Source organism: Pseudoliparis swirei, chromosome 4 (assembly GCF_029220125.1).
Source record: "Pseudoliparis swirei isolate HS2019 ecotype Mariana Trench chromosome 4, NWPU_hadal_v1, whole genome shotgun sequence".
Taxonomy (NCBI): domain Eukaryota; kingdom Metazoa; phylum Chordata; class Actinopteri; order Perciformes; family Liparidae; genus Pseudoliparis; species Pseudoliparis swirei.
In genome coordinates this window covers 8,042,900-8,061,746 of record NC_079391.1, presented here as the reverse complement: position 1 = coordinate 8,061,746, position 18,847 = coordinate 8,042,900, and the positions used below count along the sequence as shown (strand labels likewise).

The 18,847-nt window shown below is 44.1% G+C and overlaps 1 protein-coding gene across 3 annotated transcripts in view; it reads left to right on the top strand.

The window, feature by feature from the left end:
* The window catches only part of esrrga (estrogen-related receptor gamma a), a 69,169-nt gene extending 57,704 nt beyond the window's left edge, over positions 1-11,465 (top strand). For all 3 annotated transcript variants that reach the window (XM_056413593.1, XM_056413591.1, XM_056413592.1), the window contains 3 exons: positions 5,635-5,741; positions 5,833-5,995; positions 9,957-11,465. In XM_056413593.1, the coding sequence (XP_056269568.1) occupies positions 5,635-5,741; positions 5,833-5,995; positions 9,957-10,201 (515 nt within the window). In that variant the 3' untranslated portion in view covers positions 10,202-11,465. The remainder of the gene's footprint in view (positions 1-5,634; positions 5,742-5,832; positions 5,996-9,956) is intronic.
* The last annotated feature ends 7,382 nt before the right edge of the window (positions 11,466-18,847 follow it).

The following is an 18,847-nucleotide window of genomic DNA, read 5'->3' as shown; positions in this document are numbered from 1 at the left end:
TATGTGTGTGTGTGTGTGTGACAGCATTTGCCAGCATGCTTGTCATGTGCGTGTATCTTGTGTGTGTTGTTTCAGCTTGGCCAAAGCCATCACAGGGGGTCCGTGTTCATTTGGGCCGGCGTCTGGCCGTATGGTACAAAACAGTTTGAAATGTGCACACACACACACACACACACACACAAAAAGCATCACAAGGGAGCACTTGCATTAACAACGTGCACACAAACACAAACTCAAACACAAACGCGTACAGAAGGTGGTATGAGAGAGAGCACTGGAGCCGTGTAACACTGGCTGCATACAGAACATACACACACACACACACACACACACACACACACACAGGGCAGCGATGTGCTGGTAACTGTTGGACACTTCACGTGTCCTAATGCAATCTCTATCACAGTGGGCCAGAAGACTTAAATCTGTTCCCTGCAGAACACAATAGGTGTAGAGTACACGCTGCACATATACAATCCACAACTCTCCTCACCTACAATAAGCAACAAGACGATCCATGAATCAGTTTACGTGACAGTCCTTAACGCCTCTATGAAGGAGATGGTTTGGTTAACAATGTCCTTACACTACATTTAAGAAGAAGTGACTATTGTAAGAACAATTCTGAAATGGTAAATGACTACTGCATGTCTAGTCCTGTTATTACGTGACTCCATGTCTCTGACACATGTTTGTCACAGTGCTGTAACATTGTTGGACACCCTCTTGCGGTACAACGCCTATAGCGGGACGATTCCTGGGGCTACCGGGACCAAAAGCACATGCCTGGAACCGGGTGGTCACGGGCTATCACCCGAAAAAGAGACCGAAACTCTGGGACCTTTAAATCGAATTTACCCCATTTATCAAAAGTGAATTTTCAAAAGTGCATTTTTCAAATGTATATTATTCAAATGTGCATTTTTCAAATGTGCATTTTTCAAATGTGCATTATTCCAAAGGGCATTTTTCAAAGGTGCATTTTTCAAATGTGCATTATTTATTTATTATCAAAAGTTTCGATTTCGCCAGTGATGGCACTTTCACTTTCCCTCCACTGGGCTTAGTGTGAATTCAGTTTTGCTGCGTTGTGTTACATTGCTATGACAACATGTGAAGTGTATTCTTACAACTTCGATGCGGATAACTCGTGATAAATGTGTGAGTCTTTGCTGTTAAACTGTCAGGGCAGACTGAGAAGTTTCCAGTTAGATGTGTCGTGGGGCCATGATCAGATCGCTGCCGGTACCGGAGAGAGCAGGTGCTTCGAGAACGTTACACAAGTGTGCACATGGACAACCACATGTATTTGGTAATATGTTGTAACCTACTTCTATTCAGACGAGTGGTTGAGGGAACAGATGACATAATTTTTTTTTTTTTTTAACACTTCAAAGCCTGTTAATCCATTACATTAAAAGTTTTGATTCGATTCCAGCTCAGGACATTTGTTGCCTGTCATTCTTGTCCAGGTGAGTTGTTTTACATCAAAAGCAGAAATGCCAGAAATAAGAAAAATATCTTTTAAAAATCCAACCGGCATTTTCTTTATCGACAACCCTTCAGAAATGATGCATATTGGTATCACACCACGAGCCCATCCACCAGACATTAGCACTACCGCCATCTCTACCCCCTAATCTGAAGATTATGATTAAATAAAACATACGTTAAAATTACCCAGACTGCACCCCTGCAACACACACATCTTCATCAGGACACACTCTCTTTTCCTTGTCCTTCGATTTAAATAATCATATTATAATATTACAGATATGATTTACTTTCGCTTTCTTCATTTTACAGAAAGTTTCCTCTTATAAAACGTTAAAGGGGTTATTACATCCCACCCACATTTATGCCAAAAAGTACTTTTCTCCACACTCCACAGTGACACATTATGAAGACCAGTCGTGTGTTAATAACTGGGACCAGTTCAGCATTACAACCAGTTTTCTCACCTGTCACACGCACACACACACACTTCAGAGAAGCATATTCTGTGTGTGTGTTCGTTGTTGCAGACGTAGGCACCATCTTCCAAACGCATACAGACTCGCATGTGCATACAAGAAGCTTCTCAAATGCCACAAACTGCACACACACACACACACACACACACACATGGACTCATAAGCATCACAATCGTTTCTCACTGGTTCCCATTCGCCCTGTAACCACAAGAAAACAAATATAGGCCTCCTGGATATGTGTGTTAGTGTGTGTCTTTGTAGCAACTGGGGCGTGAGACACGATGTGTGTGTGTATGCGGCGTGTGTGTGTGTGCGTCTGTGCCAGACTGTTGTGCGGTCTCGGGTGTAAACGTGCAGTCAGGACTCATTTGGCAGACAAACAGGCCGCAGGGTGGCTGGGGAATCGACGTGTGTTTGTGTGTGTGTCTGTTTGTGTGTGTGTGTGTGTGTGTTTGTCTTCATGTGTGTGTCTGATAGAGCAAAAGGAAGAGGAAAAAAAGAAGAGAGCGCAAGAGCAAGCAGTAGAGGTTAAGTCTGCATCACTGCACTGCAGCCTCTTTCTGTCACACCAATGTATGGCACACACACACACACACACACACACACACCGACACACACACCACACGCTCTCTCTCACTATCTCTGTACCTTCATAGGGCGTCCTAATATGTTTGCCTGACACGCCCCCAAAACATAATCTCACAAACACATAGTCTGGGGGCATTAGCTCTAATCCCAATCAGTGGCGGCACACTTGTGTTTTCGTAAAAAACTAAATCGATATCCAACCTCGTCTCCAAATAATTAAGTATGTATACAACCAAATGGGTTTTTATATCCTTGTTTTCTTAAACCCAGCCCAGGAAGTGTTAGGTTCTCAGGGATGTAGAGAAGTGAGAGAAGTTGTCGAGTTAATTCCAGCCTTAAACACAATCCCAATAACGGTGTCCCTTTACTTGCGGCTCACGTGCTGAAGACATTTTCTCTTCTTTAAAGTGTGTATGAATATATTTGAGCAAAGCTTTTGAACTTTTTGATGTTCGTTTTTTGGTACATTACTGTACATTCAGCTCAGTAAACACAGCTCTGTCCAACGCCCTCACCTACTATGGGATGCCTTATCAACAATGGGCAGAAAGGAAATGTAATTAGAGGCAAATAGGGAACCTTCTTTTGTCAAGTGAAATCACAGGTATGAAAGAAAGGTCTCCACCCCTCCCAGCTCCATCACCACCACCACCACCACCTCTCCGTCTCGCACCTCTCCCCCTTTTACTTTCTTCTCTCCTTTCGTCTCACTCATTCTCATGCTCTCTCTCTCTCTCTCTCTCCATCAATACCTCTCTCTCTCTCTCCATCATCAGCACTAAATTCCCATTGATGTTTCTTTTCTTCTGCCGTATCGATCGCCTCATGAGAAGGAGGGGAGGAAGCAAAGGAGGGAGAGAGATGGCGTTATCTGTTAATTAATTTGTCCTGAAGCCGGCCGCCTATTAATCAGACAGATAAGAGGCATTGGATGGCTGAACAGCGCAGACAGGCTGGTGGGGGGGGGAGGGGTCGAGGAGGTGCACATACAGAAACACACGGAAGTACACACGGATAGAGACACACACGTGTATGGGAATGTATGCATATGCAAAGAATGCAAACATGCAGCAAAACAATAATCCAGCCCGCTAACGGGACAGTCATGTGCATTATGTTTAAGTGCATGCATTATGAGCACGCACAATGTTTTCACACACCACACTTAACTAAACACACACACACACACGCACACACACGCCGCATACTGATAAAAATCATTGATGTACCTCAATAAGAAAAGCTGCACTTTCAGCTCAATAAATTAATCAAAGGGGTTTTAATTATCGGTATTTCCTTTGCGTGTGTGTTTGTACATGTATGTGTGCATTTTATGTGTAATTAGGGAGATGGTTGTTGATGCACGAGGTATGTGCGAAACATATTATAAACTTAAAGCTCGTCATTCAGGCACTTTTTGGATGACATTTGCAGATTCTTTCCGTATCCGTGACTTTGTGTGTATACGTGTGTGTGTGTGTGTGTGTGTGTGTGTGTGTGTGTGTGTGTACATCTGGGTGTATGCATGAAGACCCCCGAAAGAAATTCACCTTTAATCTCTTCTGATGATTTCATTGAGTAGAAGAAGACACTGCCAGTTGGCAACCATACTGCTCTCTTCACTGTGCTTTGTGTGAGTGTGTGTGTGTGTGTGTGTGTGTGTGTGTGTGTGTGTGTGTGTGTGTGTGTGTGTGTGTGTGTGTGTGTGTGTGTGTGTGTGCGCGTGCACACGCGTGTATCAATCATTCACATTTGGATTCCTTCCAGTATGTACCTATGCATTTATTTCTTTGCTTATGTGCGAACTGTGTGTGTGTGAGTAACAGTCTCTATCTCCTGTGTGTGTGTGTGTGTGTGTTTGTGTGTCAGCATGTATTGGATATGTTAACAGTTGAAGAATGAATTAGAGCACATTACAAACAACAATAGCCTGCAACCCGCACATAATGAGACGCCTGCCGTTACCCATCACGCGGCTGTGAGATAAGAGCCCCTGACTCTCGTGCACACTGACACACAGCAACACGTGCACTGTCACACACCTACCATCTCAAGAGGAGGCAGCAGATGTTGATGAAGAAATATCTTCTCGCTCATCTGCCTGCTTTTCCTGACAGGATGCTCCACTCAGACACACACACACACACACACACACTGGAGGGCTGCGGTGAGGTCTGACAGGTGTGCTCAGGTGGACCACTGTCTTTGCCTTCCCTATGAAGACAATGCACACATAGGCAGACAGGCAGGTGTGAATGAACAGGTGTGTGAGGACAGGACAGCTGTGAGGAAAGGTGTGAGTGGGCAGGTGTTCCATTAAAGAGATTGACGGACAGAAAGAGAGAAAGAGAGAGAGAGAGAGACAACAAGCGAGAGCCTGGTGCTTACGATAAAATGGAGTCAATAGATATGAAATGAAGCAGCGAAAGTATTACAAACAGAATTAACATTAAAAAAAGAGACATTCGATACAGATTGAGATGAATAAGAAGGTGAAGCCAGAATCAGAGCCACAGATGGTCCGTCGCAGATAGAACCTGACGGATCAAACGGCCTGGGTTGCGATTAGAGAGACAGACATAGACGTAGGCAAATAGTAAGACATGGATTGACACCACAGCAAGCAGGAGTTTTGAGGCCGGAGCAGCAATTAGTGTGTGTGCGTGTGTGTGTGTGTGTGTGTGTGTGTGTGTGTGTGTGTGTGTGTGTGTCTGTGTGTGTGTGTGTGTGTCTGTGTGTGTTTGAGCGCTGCAGCAGCGATGACCAGCATTGATCCATGAAGGCTGTGTCAGGGGGAGATAAGGCCTGCCTTTCCCCAGAGAACAGCCCTGGGCACGGAGGAGGAGGAGGAGGAGGAGGAGGAGGAGGAGGAGGAGGAGGACTGGATGGATGAGAGGAGGGGAGGGGAGGGAGGGGAGCTGATCTTGACCCTCGCAAAAGCTCCAAAACCAACATTTTCTTCCATTTGCTTCCCTTAACTTGTTCAGCGTGACTGTTGACTATGTCGACTATTCACAATATTAACAAACAGGGGGGCAACAAATTAACAATTCTTTCTTCATCGCCCCCCCAGGGTTCTCTACGCTGTCTTTGGCAGACCAGATGAGTCTACTGCAGAGTGCGTGGATGGAGATCCTGATCCTACGTGTCGTGTACCGCTCCCTGTCCTTTGAAGACAAGGTGAGCATCTTTTGTTCCACGTGCGCTTATTGATCTATAAATATATGCATGTATGCGTGTTCATTTGCAACCTCTCCGTGTCCCTCTTCAGTTGGTGTATGCCGAGGACTACATTATGGACGAGGACCAGTCGAAGCTCGCCGGACTTCTGGACCTGAACAATGCCATCCTCCAGCTGGTGAAGAAATACAAGATGATGAAGCTGGAGAAGGAGGAGTTCGTGGCCCTGAAGGCCATCGCGTTGGCCAACTCAGGTTAGAAACTCCTCGCTCTGCTTCTATCCGCCTGTGTGTTTCAGTTTGTTTGCTGGTGACTGGTGGAGGAAGAGTTAATCCTCGGAATCCCCCCCCGTCCCACGGGACTCATTTAAACCCAACCATCAAAGGACTGATTTCAATAGTGTGCATCTAAACACAGGCACAGACACACAGAAGTACACACAGAAGTACACACAGAAGTACACACAGCGGTGACACATGGTGCATACTCTCACGCACTTTCTTTCACAGCCCCTCCCACTCTCACTGTTAAAGCCACTCGCATGTTTCTCGTCATACTTCTAATAGACAACAATTATTTTACAAATGCACACACACGACAAAGATACAACCTCACACACACATTCAACCTGAAGCCCACCCCGAAACGGAGTGGCAATCCCTTTTACAATTAGCATAGTCGTCTCTTCAGATGCCTGTTAAATAAGCTGAAATCATTAGAACCCAAAGTCTGTCGATAAAGCCCCGTCTCTGATGTGTCCAGCTGCATCGACAGCTGACTGACACACTCACACACACACACACACACACACACTCTCTCGCACACGTCTTCCTCTCATGACCCGTCTTTTGAACTTTGTCTTGGAAGCCGGCCAGCTCTTCAGTACTCTTTAATTACAAGGGGGTTGCTGTCGATAACAATGTGTTTAAATGGGTGAATGCAGTGGCGGAGCTTTGAATAGGGAGGGGAGGGGCCTTTTGTTCTTATTCTGCCACCATCAACACACACACACACACACACACCTGTGCGCTTAAACTCTAATATGCCAATGTTATCTCTCCTTCTCTGATGCATATATAAAGACATACTCAATATAAACTATGATTGTGTACTTTAATGTGAGTCTCTGAACTACGTTCGCTCACACACCGCCATGCGCATGCAGAAAGTATCGATGTGTTCTCCTCCTGTGGGCGATGTGACAATCAATCTCCTGGCCCTGCCTGTGTGTGTGTTTGTCAGTCTGTAAATGTTGCTGACTGAAAGTTGAGGAAGCTGCTCCTGCCGGCTGGATGACGGCGGTGAGGATCATGACGGTGGTTATGAATATGAAGACAGGTTTTACATGGAGTTCTTGTGTCCTGGTCGAATGAGAAAGAGTGTCCTGGATATTAAAGATAAATATGATTTATTAGCTACACCTCGGAAATCTATTTCAATAGAAAACAACACTGTGAACCGTATTATATTCAATTATTTCTGTCACTGCTTCAGATTAATTAATGATTGGTTCATCTTTTGGTCCATAACATTTCCAACAGGAAAAATGAAAGTAGTAAAACTTCACATTTGATAAGCTGGAACCGGAGAATGTTTTTACTTGATAGTTAACTAAATCAAAATGAATAATCAGTTTGCAAAATGATGAACAAATAATGTTATGTAAATAGAATAACCGCGAAATCAACTGATCTAACCACTCATATACACACGTATACACACGCATACACACAAGCTAAAATCCATTTGCTAGTTTGTCACATGCAGCTCAGAAAGTACACACGTGAATTCGGGGAATCATTTTCCATCAAAAGCTTACCTCACTTTTGCGAAAACTCACATTTAGAAATAGTTATTATTTTTTAACTGGTTGAAATCCAAAACAGCTGACGACCAAAATGGGGACTTTGCATTATTGCCCAGACTCTCGCTGCTCTTCAAGACAACAGAATGCTAGCATTAGCATTTTGAAGGGCACTGACACTAATTAATTCACAGGATGCTAATCGTCTGCATAATGAAGCCCAGCCTTAAGAAATGTTAGCAAACGTGCCCCACATGTAAAGACAGCTAAACTAGCCATGGGAAACAAGAGGCACGTGTGTGTCGGTGTGTGTGTGTCCGTGCATTCATTCATGTGTGTGTGTGTGTGTGTGTGCATTGTGAGTTTCATGTTAACATGTGTGTATTACCAGCCGTGTGTGTGCTCGTGCTCATTAGCGTGTACTGCGGGTCAGAGCAGCCGTGTCTACCAGCGTTAATACTAAACGCACAGTATTAATCAGAAACAATCGGAAACTCATTCAACTTCATTTTAACGTATATGGTCATTATGGGATGCACTCCAGGTAAACCCACGTAGTAGAGATGCAGGATTAACAAGGAAAAGGGAATTGTTTTTTCATTGCGAGCGGCAGTAATGTGTACATTCAGAGCATTATTATTATTATTATTATGTGTTTGTTTCACTTTGCACTCAAACATTTATGACGTGTTTTTATTTAAGCGGCAGCTAAATATTTGTCATGAAAAAATATTTGCCATATTCTTACAAAATAGAGATATGATAAACAGATGTTTTATTATGTATGTTGATTATATTTTATGTTTTTTTGTTACAAAATGTAAACTACAATCCACTTCATTGACCTTAATGAATATAAGTTTCCCGTCCCGCAACAAAGCTTTCCGCTGAGTGAAATATCATCAAGCGGCCAAGAAATTTAAAAAAAACCTGAGACCACCCACTCTTATTTAAACTGGGATACAAGTTAAAAAAGATAGAGAACAGATGGAGTTTCCTATTGATCCCCGTAGCGTCCAACCCACGGACCGGGCTGGGCCTGCATACTGATACATGCATTACACGCTATAGATCCAACACTGGGGATTTGATTGTGTTTGTGTTAGCATGGACTTCAATATGTGTGTGTGTGTGTGTGTGTGTGTGTGTGTGTGTGTGTGTGTGTGTGTGTGTGTGTGTGTGTGTGTGTGTGTGTGTGTGTGTGTGTGTGTGTGTGTGTGTGTGTGTGTGTGTGGTGTAGCTGGGTTCACACATTTTATGTTGACTTTATCTGCACGACATATTTTTTTTATGTTCCACTTAACATAAAATGCACGTTTGTGTAAGTTCAGACTTTCTGTGAGGTGTGTGTGTGTGTGTGAGTGTGTGAGTGTGTAGTTTAGCTTTAGGTGTGAGCACGACTTTGTGTCAGAAGTACGGCACCTTAGCATTGTTTGAAGTTTTCTACGTGTACTCATACTGCCGGTCTGCAGATCTACTTTGTGTAGGTGTGTGTGTGTGTGTGTGTGTGTGTTGGGGTGTGGTGGCCTATCAATAGTTGCCTTGTGATTATTATTTAACATGCATGTAGTCATCGATCGGAGTCATTGATCGGAGGTGGCGAGCTAAAGGCCAGCTCACATTAAGACTTTTCCTCCCTAAGGGCCGATATGGAGCGTTACTATTGAGGGACACTCTCAGCCTTTACTGCCACATATGCTAAAACACACCTTACATGCCAGCTCAAAGAGAGATTACAGATGTGTAATGCGTACACACACACACACACACACACAGTCTACGGTACTACTGCATCTCTCCATCGTTCTACAAGTCCATCTCGTTGTGTCTCCGCCCACTCGTCTCTTTGCGGGTCCATCAGACCCGGACGTCCACTCCTCTGAAGAAGGGCGCCGCCCCTGATCTTAAAGCCTCAGTCCTGGAGTTAGTTCTCACAAGAATTAGGCGGTTTTTACATCGATATTAGAAAGATACGGGCATTTTCAACTAAAGCTAAAACACGGATGTCGGTTCATAAGTATTTTGCACTTTTTTGATACATCGAGATCACATTTCACGACACCATAAAGAATATCCTCCCCTGAGTGTGTGACCGGTCAGTAGCATCGCTGAATTGAGCCTGTTTATTCTTTTATATTAAATCTTCAGCACCTCACACAGACTGACAGACACACAGTGTGTGAGTTGTGCGAGCGTTGTGTGATGATAAACGTCCTGACCTTAGAAGCTGGAAAGAATTTAGAGCATTTTAGTGAGATGAAGAGGCCATTTGTATCATGTTGTAATAATCCCTTATTATTATCCTTTGTATTCATACGTTTCATACTTCGACACTACAATCACCTCTTCAACTATATTTCATACTGTTCATATCTAAATTGTAGTTGTGTGTTTGTCCCCTCCTCCTCCAGACTCCATGCATATTGAAGATGTGGACGCGGTGCAGAAGCTCCAGGACGTGCTCCATGAGGCCCTGCAGGACTACGAGGCGTCCCAGCACCAGGAGGACCCCCGCCGGGCCGGCAAGCTGCTCATGACCCTCCCCCTCCTCCGCCAGACCTCCACCAAAGCCGTGCAGCACTTCTACAGCATCAAGCAGGACGGGAAAGTCCCGATGCACAAACTCTTCTTGGAGCTGCTGGAGGCCAAGGTCTGAGGACGGGGGGAGGAGATCAAAGGACGGCGAGGCAGCGCCGGTCCGAATCTCACTTTGAATGACCTCTTGCTCTTTTACACACACACACACACACTCTGACACGCACACACACACACACACAGAGATATGTTCCTGAAGTACTTCTGCTGACACCCTCCCTATGAATACGTAACCTACACCTCTTCCCTGAACCCCTGGACCTCCAGCATCTCGAACAAAGGGATGCTCACTTGACCTTTTTGTTTTTGGGGAAACATGCTGACACAGACTGACATGACCCCTGTATTACTAAGGGAAGAAGATATTTAATTTTTAAAAACTATTTTAAAAATCCCTCAACAGTTACCACAGTGAACATTGAAGATGGCAAAACTCTTATGCATTTAATAACAACTAAGACGTTGTTAAAAAGACATGCGCTTGAATGAGGACACATTTAAAAGAAACTTTAAAAACTCTTAATTTGAGTTCTAAGAGACGCTACCACTGCACTTGTGTCTCCTTTTCCCTCCCCGGTTCTCCCCCAACAGAGTTTTTTTTTTTAAGTGCTCAAGAAGAAAAAAGCGAGCGGAGGAAAAAAAGGAACACTGAAGAACTATGAATGACGTTTGTTGTCAAATTACATGGACAATGACATTTAGGATGGATGGACTGGAAAGAAAAGAAGAAGAGGAGATTTGCCCCTGCCAAAGAATGGAGCCCATCCATTCAGAGGATGCCAGCAGACTGGACTGTCCTCACCCAAAACTGGTTCTGGTTTCGTGTGCCGGTGGCTCTCAGTGCTGCTGGTTTCCGGTCCCACCAGGTGTTTAACGTGTGTCCGGTTAGTCTGAAAACCAGCAGGGCCAGGACCGAGGTCACAAACCACAGCTGGAAACACGCTCTGCTTCCCCCTAGAACTCAATCCCTGCTTTTCCCCCGTGACTCCCCGACTTCAACCCCAACTTTACTGTGTTGAAGACCTCCCGACGCTGTCAGCGTAACCGTAGAATCGACGTGGCTGAAAATGTTTCCGAATATTGAAACCACTTAAAAGTGTGAGCGACTGACGAGAGTCCCCGAGTCACGGTATTACTCCACGAGATAAGACTCCATCTCTACAGATAAGAATTGATTCCCGCTGGCAGACGTAGGCTCAGTCCACTCTCTCTGTGTTCCTCCTGTCGGACACTCCCCGCCGTGTCTGAGGCTCCTCCCTCGTGTCTGAGGCTCCTCCCTCGTGTCTGAGGCTCCTCCCTCATGTCTGAGGCTCCTCCCTCGTGTCTGAGGCTCCTCCCTCGTGTCTGAGGCTCCTCTCTCGTGTTTGAGGCTCCTCTCTCGTGTCTGAGGCTCCTCTCTCGTGTTTGAGGCTCCTCTCTCGTGTCTGAGGCTCCTCTCTCGTGTTTGAGGCTCCTCTCTCGTGTCTGAGGCTCCTCTCTCGTGTTTGAGGCTCCTCTCTCGTGTTTGAGGCTCCTCTCTCGTGTCTGAGGCTCCTCCCTCGTGTTTGAGGCTCCTCTCTCGTGTCTGAGGCTCCTCTCTCGTGTTTGAGGCTCCTCTCTCGTGTCTGAGGCTCCTCTCTCGTGTCTGAGGCGCCTCTCTCGTGTTTGAGGCTCCTCCCTCGTGTCTGAGGCTCCTCCCTCGTGTCTGAGGCGCCTCTCTCGTGTTTGAGGCTCCTCTCTCGTGTTTGAGGCTCCTCTCTCGTGTCTGAGGCTCCTCTCTCGTGTTTGAGGCTCCTCTCTCGTGTCTGAGGCTCCTCTCTCGTGTTTGAGGCTCCTCTCTCGTGTCTGAGGCTCCTCTCTCGTGTTTGAGGCTCCTCTCTCGTGTCTGAGGCGCCTCTCTCGTGTTTGAGGCTCCTCTCTCGTGTCTGAGGCTCCTCTCTCGTGTTTGAGGCTCCTCTCTCGTGTCTGAGGCTCCTCTCTCGTGTTTGAGGCTCCTCTCTCGTGTCTGAGGCTCCTCTCTCGTGTCTGTGGCTCCTCTCTCGTGTCTGAGGCTCCTCTCTCGTGTTTGAGGCTCCTCTCTCATGTTTGAGGCTCCTCTCTCGTGTTTGAGGCTCCTCTCTCGTGTCTGAGGCTCCGCTCTCGTGTCTGAGGCTCCTCCCTCGTGTTTGAGGCTCCTCTCTCGTGTCTGAGGCTCCTCTCTCGTGTTTGAGGCTCCTCTCTCGTGTCTGAGGCTCCTCTCTCGTGTTTGAGGCTCCTCTCTCGTGTCTGAGGCTCCTCTCTCGTGTTTGAGGCTCCTCTCTCGTGTCTGAGGCTCCTCCCTCGTGTCTGAGGCTCCTCTCTCGTGTTTGAGGCTCCTCTCTCGTGTCTGAGGCTCCTCTCTCGTGTCTGAGGCTCCTCCCTCGTGTTTGAGGCTCCTCTCTCGTGTCTGATGCTCCTCTCTCGTGTTTGAGGCTCCTCTCTCGTGTCTGAGGCTCCTCTCTCGTGTCTGAGGCTCCTCTCTCGTGTTTGAGGCTCCTCTCTCGTGTTTGAGGCTCCTCTCGTGTCTGAGGCTCCTCTCTCGTGTTTGAGGCTCCTCTCTCGTGTCTGAGGCTCCTCTCTCGTGTTTGAGGCTCCTCTCTCGTGTTTGAGGCTCCTCTCTCGTGTCTGAGGCTCCTCTCTCATGTCTGAGGCTCCTCTCTCGTGTCTGAGGCTCCTCTCTCGTGTTTGAGGCTCCTCTCTCGTGTCTGAGGCTCCTCTCTCGTGTTTGAGGCTCCTCTCTCGTGTTTGAGGCTCCTCTCTCATGTCTGAGGCTCCTCTCTCGTGTCTGAGGCTCCTCTCTCGTGTTTGAGGCTCCTCTCTCGTGTCTGAGGCTCCTCTCTCATGTTTGAGGCTCCTCTCTCGTGTTTGAGGCTCCTCTCTCGTGTTCGAGGCTCCTCGGCCGCTCAGTGGAGACCATGTGCCATTGACAATAGTCCGGTCCGTGCTCATTCACCAAACTCTGAAGAACTGCAGCGTCACGTCAGTGCTTCCCTCCTCGCTCAGTCCAGAGCATCTGTGGCCTCGGCTCAGAGCGAGGATATATTTTATGATTCATTGGGGGGAGTGATGAAGGAAAGGAAACCAGAAGGAAAGGTGTGCTGACTGAAAACTGATTGAAGAACAACTCGTGTTGCTTTCAAAGTCCTTATCGTTTTCTTTGCTTTCTATCTGGATAATAATCTTTGTGATGAAACCAGTATTAGGGTTGTAAATAACCGTCATCCTGTATATGACATATAAACACGGCTTTGTTTTTGTTATTAATATTGTCTTAAAACTGAATCAATCAATACGTCTTTCCTTTTTTGACCACTTTCAGCAATTATCATATATATAGAGATATATAGAATTATATCTCTATATATCTATATATATATATATATATAACAAGTAAAAATGTATTAACAAATCAGCGTTTCTCTTAGAAAATTCTGATCAATAGTGGTTTTACAGGAAGGGTTTGTGCATATGGACGAAGTCTGCAATATGTACATAACGTGCCAGTCTTAAATTTGGAAGAGAGAACGGGGATCTGAGGAGAGTTCTGAGCTTCTCTTTTTCTCTGTGTAACTTGCCATAAGCTCTTAGATTAAAGTCAATATTTCCTTTTTTCAGCGAGAAAGACGGAAACAAACAGGAACCAGATTTGTGAGGAGGGGATGTTAATGCTGCTGTCACATAATCACTCTGTGAAGAAAGGTTTTCATAAAAACTGAAGCATCCAACAGTTATCACACGGCTCGGATGTCTCAACCAAGACAGTTCTTTGTTTAAAAATAACAATATTCAGTTATACACAGTCAGAATATCCTAAATCTGGATCCATGCGGAAGGAAACACGATCAGAATAAATACACCACCACAACGGCTTCTGGTTGTCAGAGACTTGATTTGGATATTTTAATGTATGCGTTGATAACATTAATAATAGGTCGTCTTAAGAGTAAATTGTGTAAGGGGAAACAATTGCAAGTGGTTTCGCTTAATTTGTCTAATAGTTCAAAGTAAACTTCAAATTGACATCACCTGTATGTTAAGTGGACATCCCAGAACTCTCACAAATAGCATTTGTTAAATGTAAATTTGACCACCTAAATGAATTCAACCTGTAACCACACAGACTTGTTTTAAAGTGAAAGCTGAGTTTGAAGGAAGCCGTCTGACATTGTACAGAAACATCGGTTCCATCGTTGGGTTGAGACTCTGTGGCCGACGGATCACAGCTGTAACGGGGCGAAGACAGTCGAGGGAATTTCTTTTTTGTACGTCACTGTTAATGTTATTTCTAAAGCCGAATAAGAATGCCAAAATGTGTAACGTAGTTGACGGTGTAATCTAATCTAAAGTGGCAACTTGTCACACAGCTGCGGTTTAAGTCTAGTTGATCTCTTAACATCACACTCTCAGTAATATTAGTACGGGGTATTTTTCTCAGCCTTCTTAAACCATTGTATATTGTAAATTATACAGATTATAATTCTAACATAAGACATTTTATTGGAAACAAAATCGAGAAAAGAAAAAAAAAGAAGAAAAACAGTAGTTCAGCCTCGATGTGCGTTTCATGTTCGCTGTTTTTTTTCTATCAAGAAAAAACCTTGTTTTTTTAGTTTTATCTGTTTGTTTTGGTTTTAAAGTCTTCTTGTTTGATCCTTTCCTATTTTTCGTTGAGTCCTCGAAGGCATCGCCGTGTACTTCCTGCTTGTGGTGATTCCCGTTCCCGTGCTGCTTCTTCTTTAGACGACAGAGGAGAGCCGAGGCCGCATGGCCACGCTTCCTCTCAACGAATAAGAAGCGAGAGCACCGAGATCAAATTACAGTATTCATCTTTAACAACTATACATAGATAACTCAATATTTAGTATCTAAATGAAGAAACACCATACAAGTATTTAAGAAAGGGATCATTTGTGTAACTTTTCCTGTAGAATAAAAAATATACTGTATATCTTTAGGTTAAAAAAAAACGGTGAAATGAAAAGGACATAAATCAGAACTGTAGGCGACTCTTTTTTTTAATAAACTCGCTGTACATAACTTCATACGGCTCGGCTCCTCGTCGTCACAGTTTCAGCAGTCAAAAAGAGAAGATGTGAAGACGAACAACTTCTTCCCCCCACAGTCGGGTCCCGTTTTCTCGTTTTACAACAAAGAGAAAAAAGTGATCGAACGGTTGAAATTTCGGATTCTAGATTTTTTTTTATGGGAAATGTTAAAGAAAAGCTTGACATGTTTATTTGACTGTTTCTCTCATTTCCCTTCGGCCCCAGAATGAAGAACTCCAGATTTAAACTCTCTTTAATGAACATGTTACTCTACTTGTTTTGCCTCTTTATACACATGTATAGATTCTGTATAGCATAAATTCCTAAGAATTCTTTAAATTATTAACATGTAATCTGAGGAAACATACATACAAATAATTGAAGGTGCATATAAAAAATGCTTCCTGATGACGGTTGAATTTCCTGTTTTTTGATTGTCAGTTGAATCACCATCTCGTCGATGTTTCTTATCCGCTGTACAATAATCTGCAAATGATTTATGGAAGAAAGGTTCTCTTTTCTGACTCGTGTTTCTCTTCTGTTACTCTGTTTTTTGTTGTTGGTTTTTTTGTCAGTTGTCAAAAGGTGTTACACGTCTCCCTGAGGTGATTAAGGCTGAGTTGGATTTAATTAATAGCCACATTTTAGGTTACATTTCTAAACTTGCAAATACTGATATGTAGTTCTATGTGTTTCATGGCGGGGTTCACGGTTCACGTAAAAAAAACAGAATAAATCTACCAGCTAAAATCCGGAGGGAGATCGTGTGATTCTTTCAGAGGTTTTGATGAACTCGCTGCTCACAGCCAAGATATAATTTTGTTTTCAGACAACTTTATTTTATATTTTTTTCGAGTTAAAAAGCAATATTTTGTGACTGGAATGAGACAAGAGCTGCACTTGTTTGTGTTTTTGGGTTATACATCTGTGGTTGAAGCTAAAAAAACCATCTGAATGACAACAAAGTGGTGTTTTCTATGAGGAGTGTTGGAAGAAGAAGCGTCTGGTTGCACTTGGGGCGCCGCGTTATCGCCCTCATCTGGAGCTCAGATCCATTAGCTGCACATACTCTTATGTAACAATAGTTTAGCTGGAACAGAAGGACACATTATTTCGGCATATGGGCAGAAGCAGGATGCCCCTGAAATCTGCTGAGGCCAAACGGTGTCTGTCTGCAGCTCTACAGTGTTTAGTCATTTAGTTTGTATTTATTCCCCCAAATGTAACCGCCACGTGTGCTGTGGCGAACCCTGCAGTCTGGATTTGCAAATGTGAAGAAAAATATTTAAGAGAGAGAGAGAGAACGAGAACGATCACACATTTGGATACAAAAAGGATATTTAACGATCGGGGGGAAAATGGCGTTGTGGAGAAGAGTTGTGTACGAGAGAAGACCCTGTAGTGTTATTTAAAAACATGTCTGTAGATTTTAGATGTGCTTCACATCAGTAAAATGAAAAGAAGAAAAAAAAAGAAGAAAAAAAAAGAAACGATAACCTGTATATTTTTGTGACGTGTATCATACAAGTGTGCTCCAACAATAATGTCCATCTCCGTAAATGTATTTATTTCACATTGTATATATTGTTCAATGCAAAAAGAGAGACCTATGATTCTGTAACTTAACTACTATGGGTTGAAACATTACATGTGTTACTCCAGACTATGCCTTTCAGGATTATTACAGTAGAGCAATATCAATTAAAACCAGGCTTCCAGTTTTGACACCTGTCTTTTTGTCTCTGATTTATACACATTTCTCTTCTTAGAGTGTTAACAATAACCACATAATTTACGAGATAGTTCACAGAGCGTGTGCATGCTGGTTTCCAGCGACGCTGTTCTTCTGATTATGTTTTCACCACCTTCACACTGACAACAGTCCTGGAAAAAAACAAACCTGACCTGGCCCCATTTCATTTGAACGAGGCCGGCGGTGCAGCCGAGCAGCCGACGCAGAGGGCGTTTCGTTTGTCCGCCAAGAAAAAGTTGAAGCTCTACTTTTGTGGCGGCGTACAGGAAGGTGTGTCGTGTCAGCCAATCACACGCCAGACACCATGTCGGGGCATCCGTCGCCTCCACCTGAAGCACACCTGGCCTGAGTGAGAGGTGACTTTAGCATGATTGGTGGCGGTTGGGACGGTCCATGTAAGGGATGGGGGACTCTAACCACGAGAAATACACCAAACACAACGAGTCGTTTTTTTAACAAGTTCAAAGTGCTTCATAAAGTCTTTTAGAGACCACGCAGAGGATTACACAACAGTGGTTGTCGAGGTAGGAGAGTGTGTTTTTATTTTATTACCTTTGCATTGAAAATGCGGAAGGTTATGTTTTGATCGCCGTGTATTTATTTATTTATTTATTTGTATGCGTGTTATTCGCGTTGTAAACCGAATCGAATGACATTTGGTGGGATGATTGGTTATTATCCGGGGACCATTTGATTAGATTTTGGGATTGATCGGGTCAAAGGTCAAGGTCAAGGTCATGAAAAAGGTCAACATCTTCTTGAATCGCATGAAATGTGGTGGGATGATTGGTTATTATCCGGGGACCATTTGATTAGACTGTGGGATTGATCGGGTCAAAGGTCAAGGTCATGAAAAGGTCAAAATCTTCTTTTTACCATAGCACGGTAAATTTTTATCCAATTGGCATGCAACTAATGCCAACATGTTCATAAGCCAATGCCCAATCTTGTGATATGCGAAGGTATGCGCTCTACCGAGTGCCCATTCTAGTTTTCTAAATGCAAGTGTATCAATTAGTCAAAGATGGAGTTTAAAGTTTGAACTCTATGTTGCCTTTTTTGTTTCCACCCTTGGATGTGTGAAGTAAAATGAAGGAGAACAGGGAGGAATGAGTGGAGAGAGAGAGGGGGAGATGATATGGGGGGGGGGGGAGAGAGAGAGGAAGGGGTAACAGCTTGCTCCAGTGGGGGGCTAACTACTGTCCATTCTGAATTATTTTGCCAAGGGCACTAAACTCTCTCACACACACACACACACACACTGATGTACAACATTAAATAGAAGAGATTTGACAAAAGCAACAAACATGACGAGAAAACCGATCAATAGAAAATGTTCAAACTCCTTTTTTTCTTTCAGTTCCCCTTTTGTTGTACTTTATTCTTTCTTACATACTTCCCTCTCTCTCTCTCCTTCTCTCTCCCTCTCCTCTAATAGCTAGCAGCAGTAAATGGGACGCAGAGGCCGGATATTTAATGTAGCAGAGAGCCGTGAAGAAGCCTTTTCCTAACAGGAGGGGGGGGGGCCTGACCCGCAGGCAAATATTTTTCAACCAGATGACATAAGAAGATATTACCGGAAAGAGAGCACGATTTTTATTCCTTTTTTTTATTTGTTATCTTCCTGCAATTCCTCACTCTTTTCTATTTGGCTTGCTGACTGCTCACGCGGCTCTTTGCACATACGTTTTTTATTTTACTTGCTCTCCTTTTTGGAGTTCATTTATTTTATTTTATCTTTGATTCATTATTATGATACGATAAAAGCTACTTGAGCATTTCAGCTGCTGAGGGGCTCTTATCGTTAACCTTGTGGAACGCATGTAGGAGTGGGCTCCACACGCCGCATCGCTAATGGCCGACTTAACTCCTCTCTTCTCCTCCTCCACCTTCTGTCTTCATCTACAGCTCT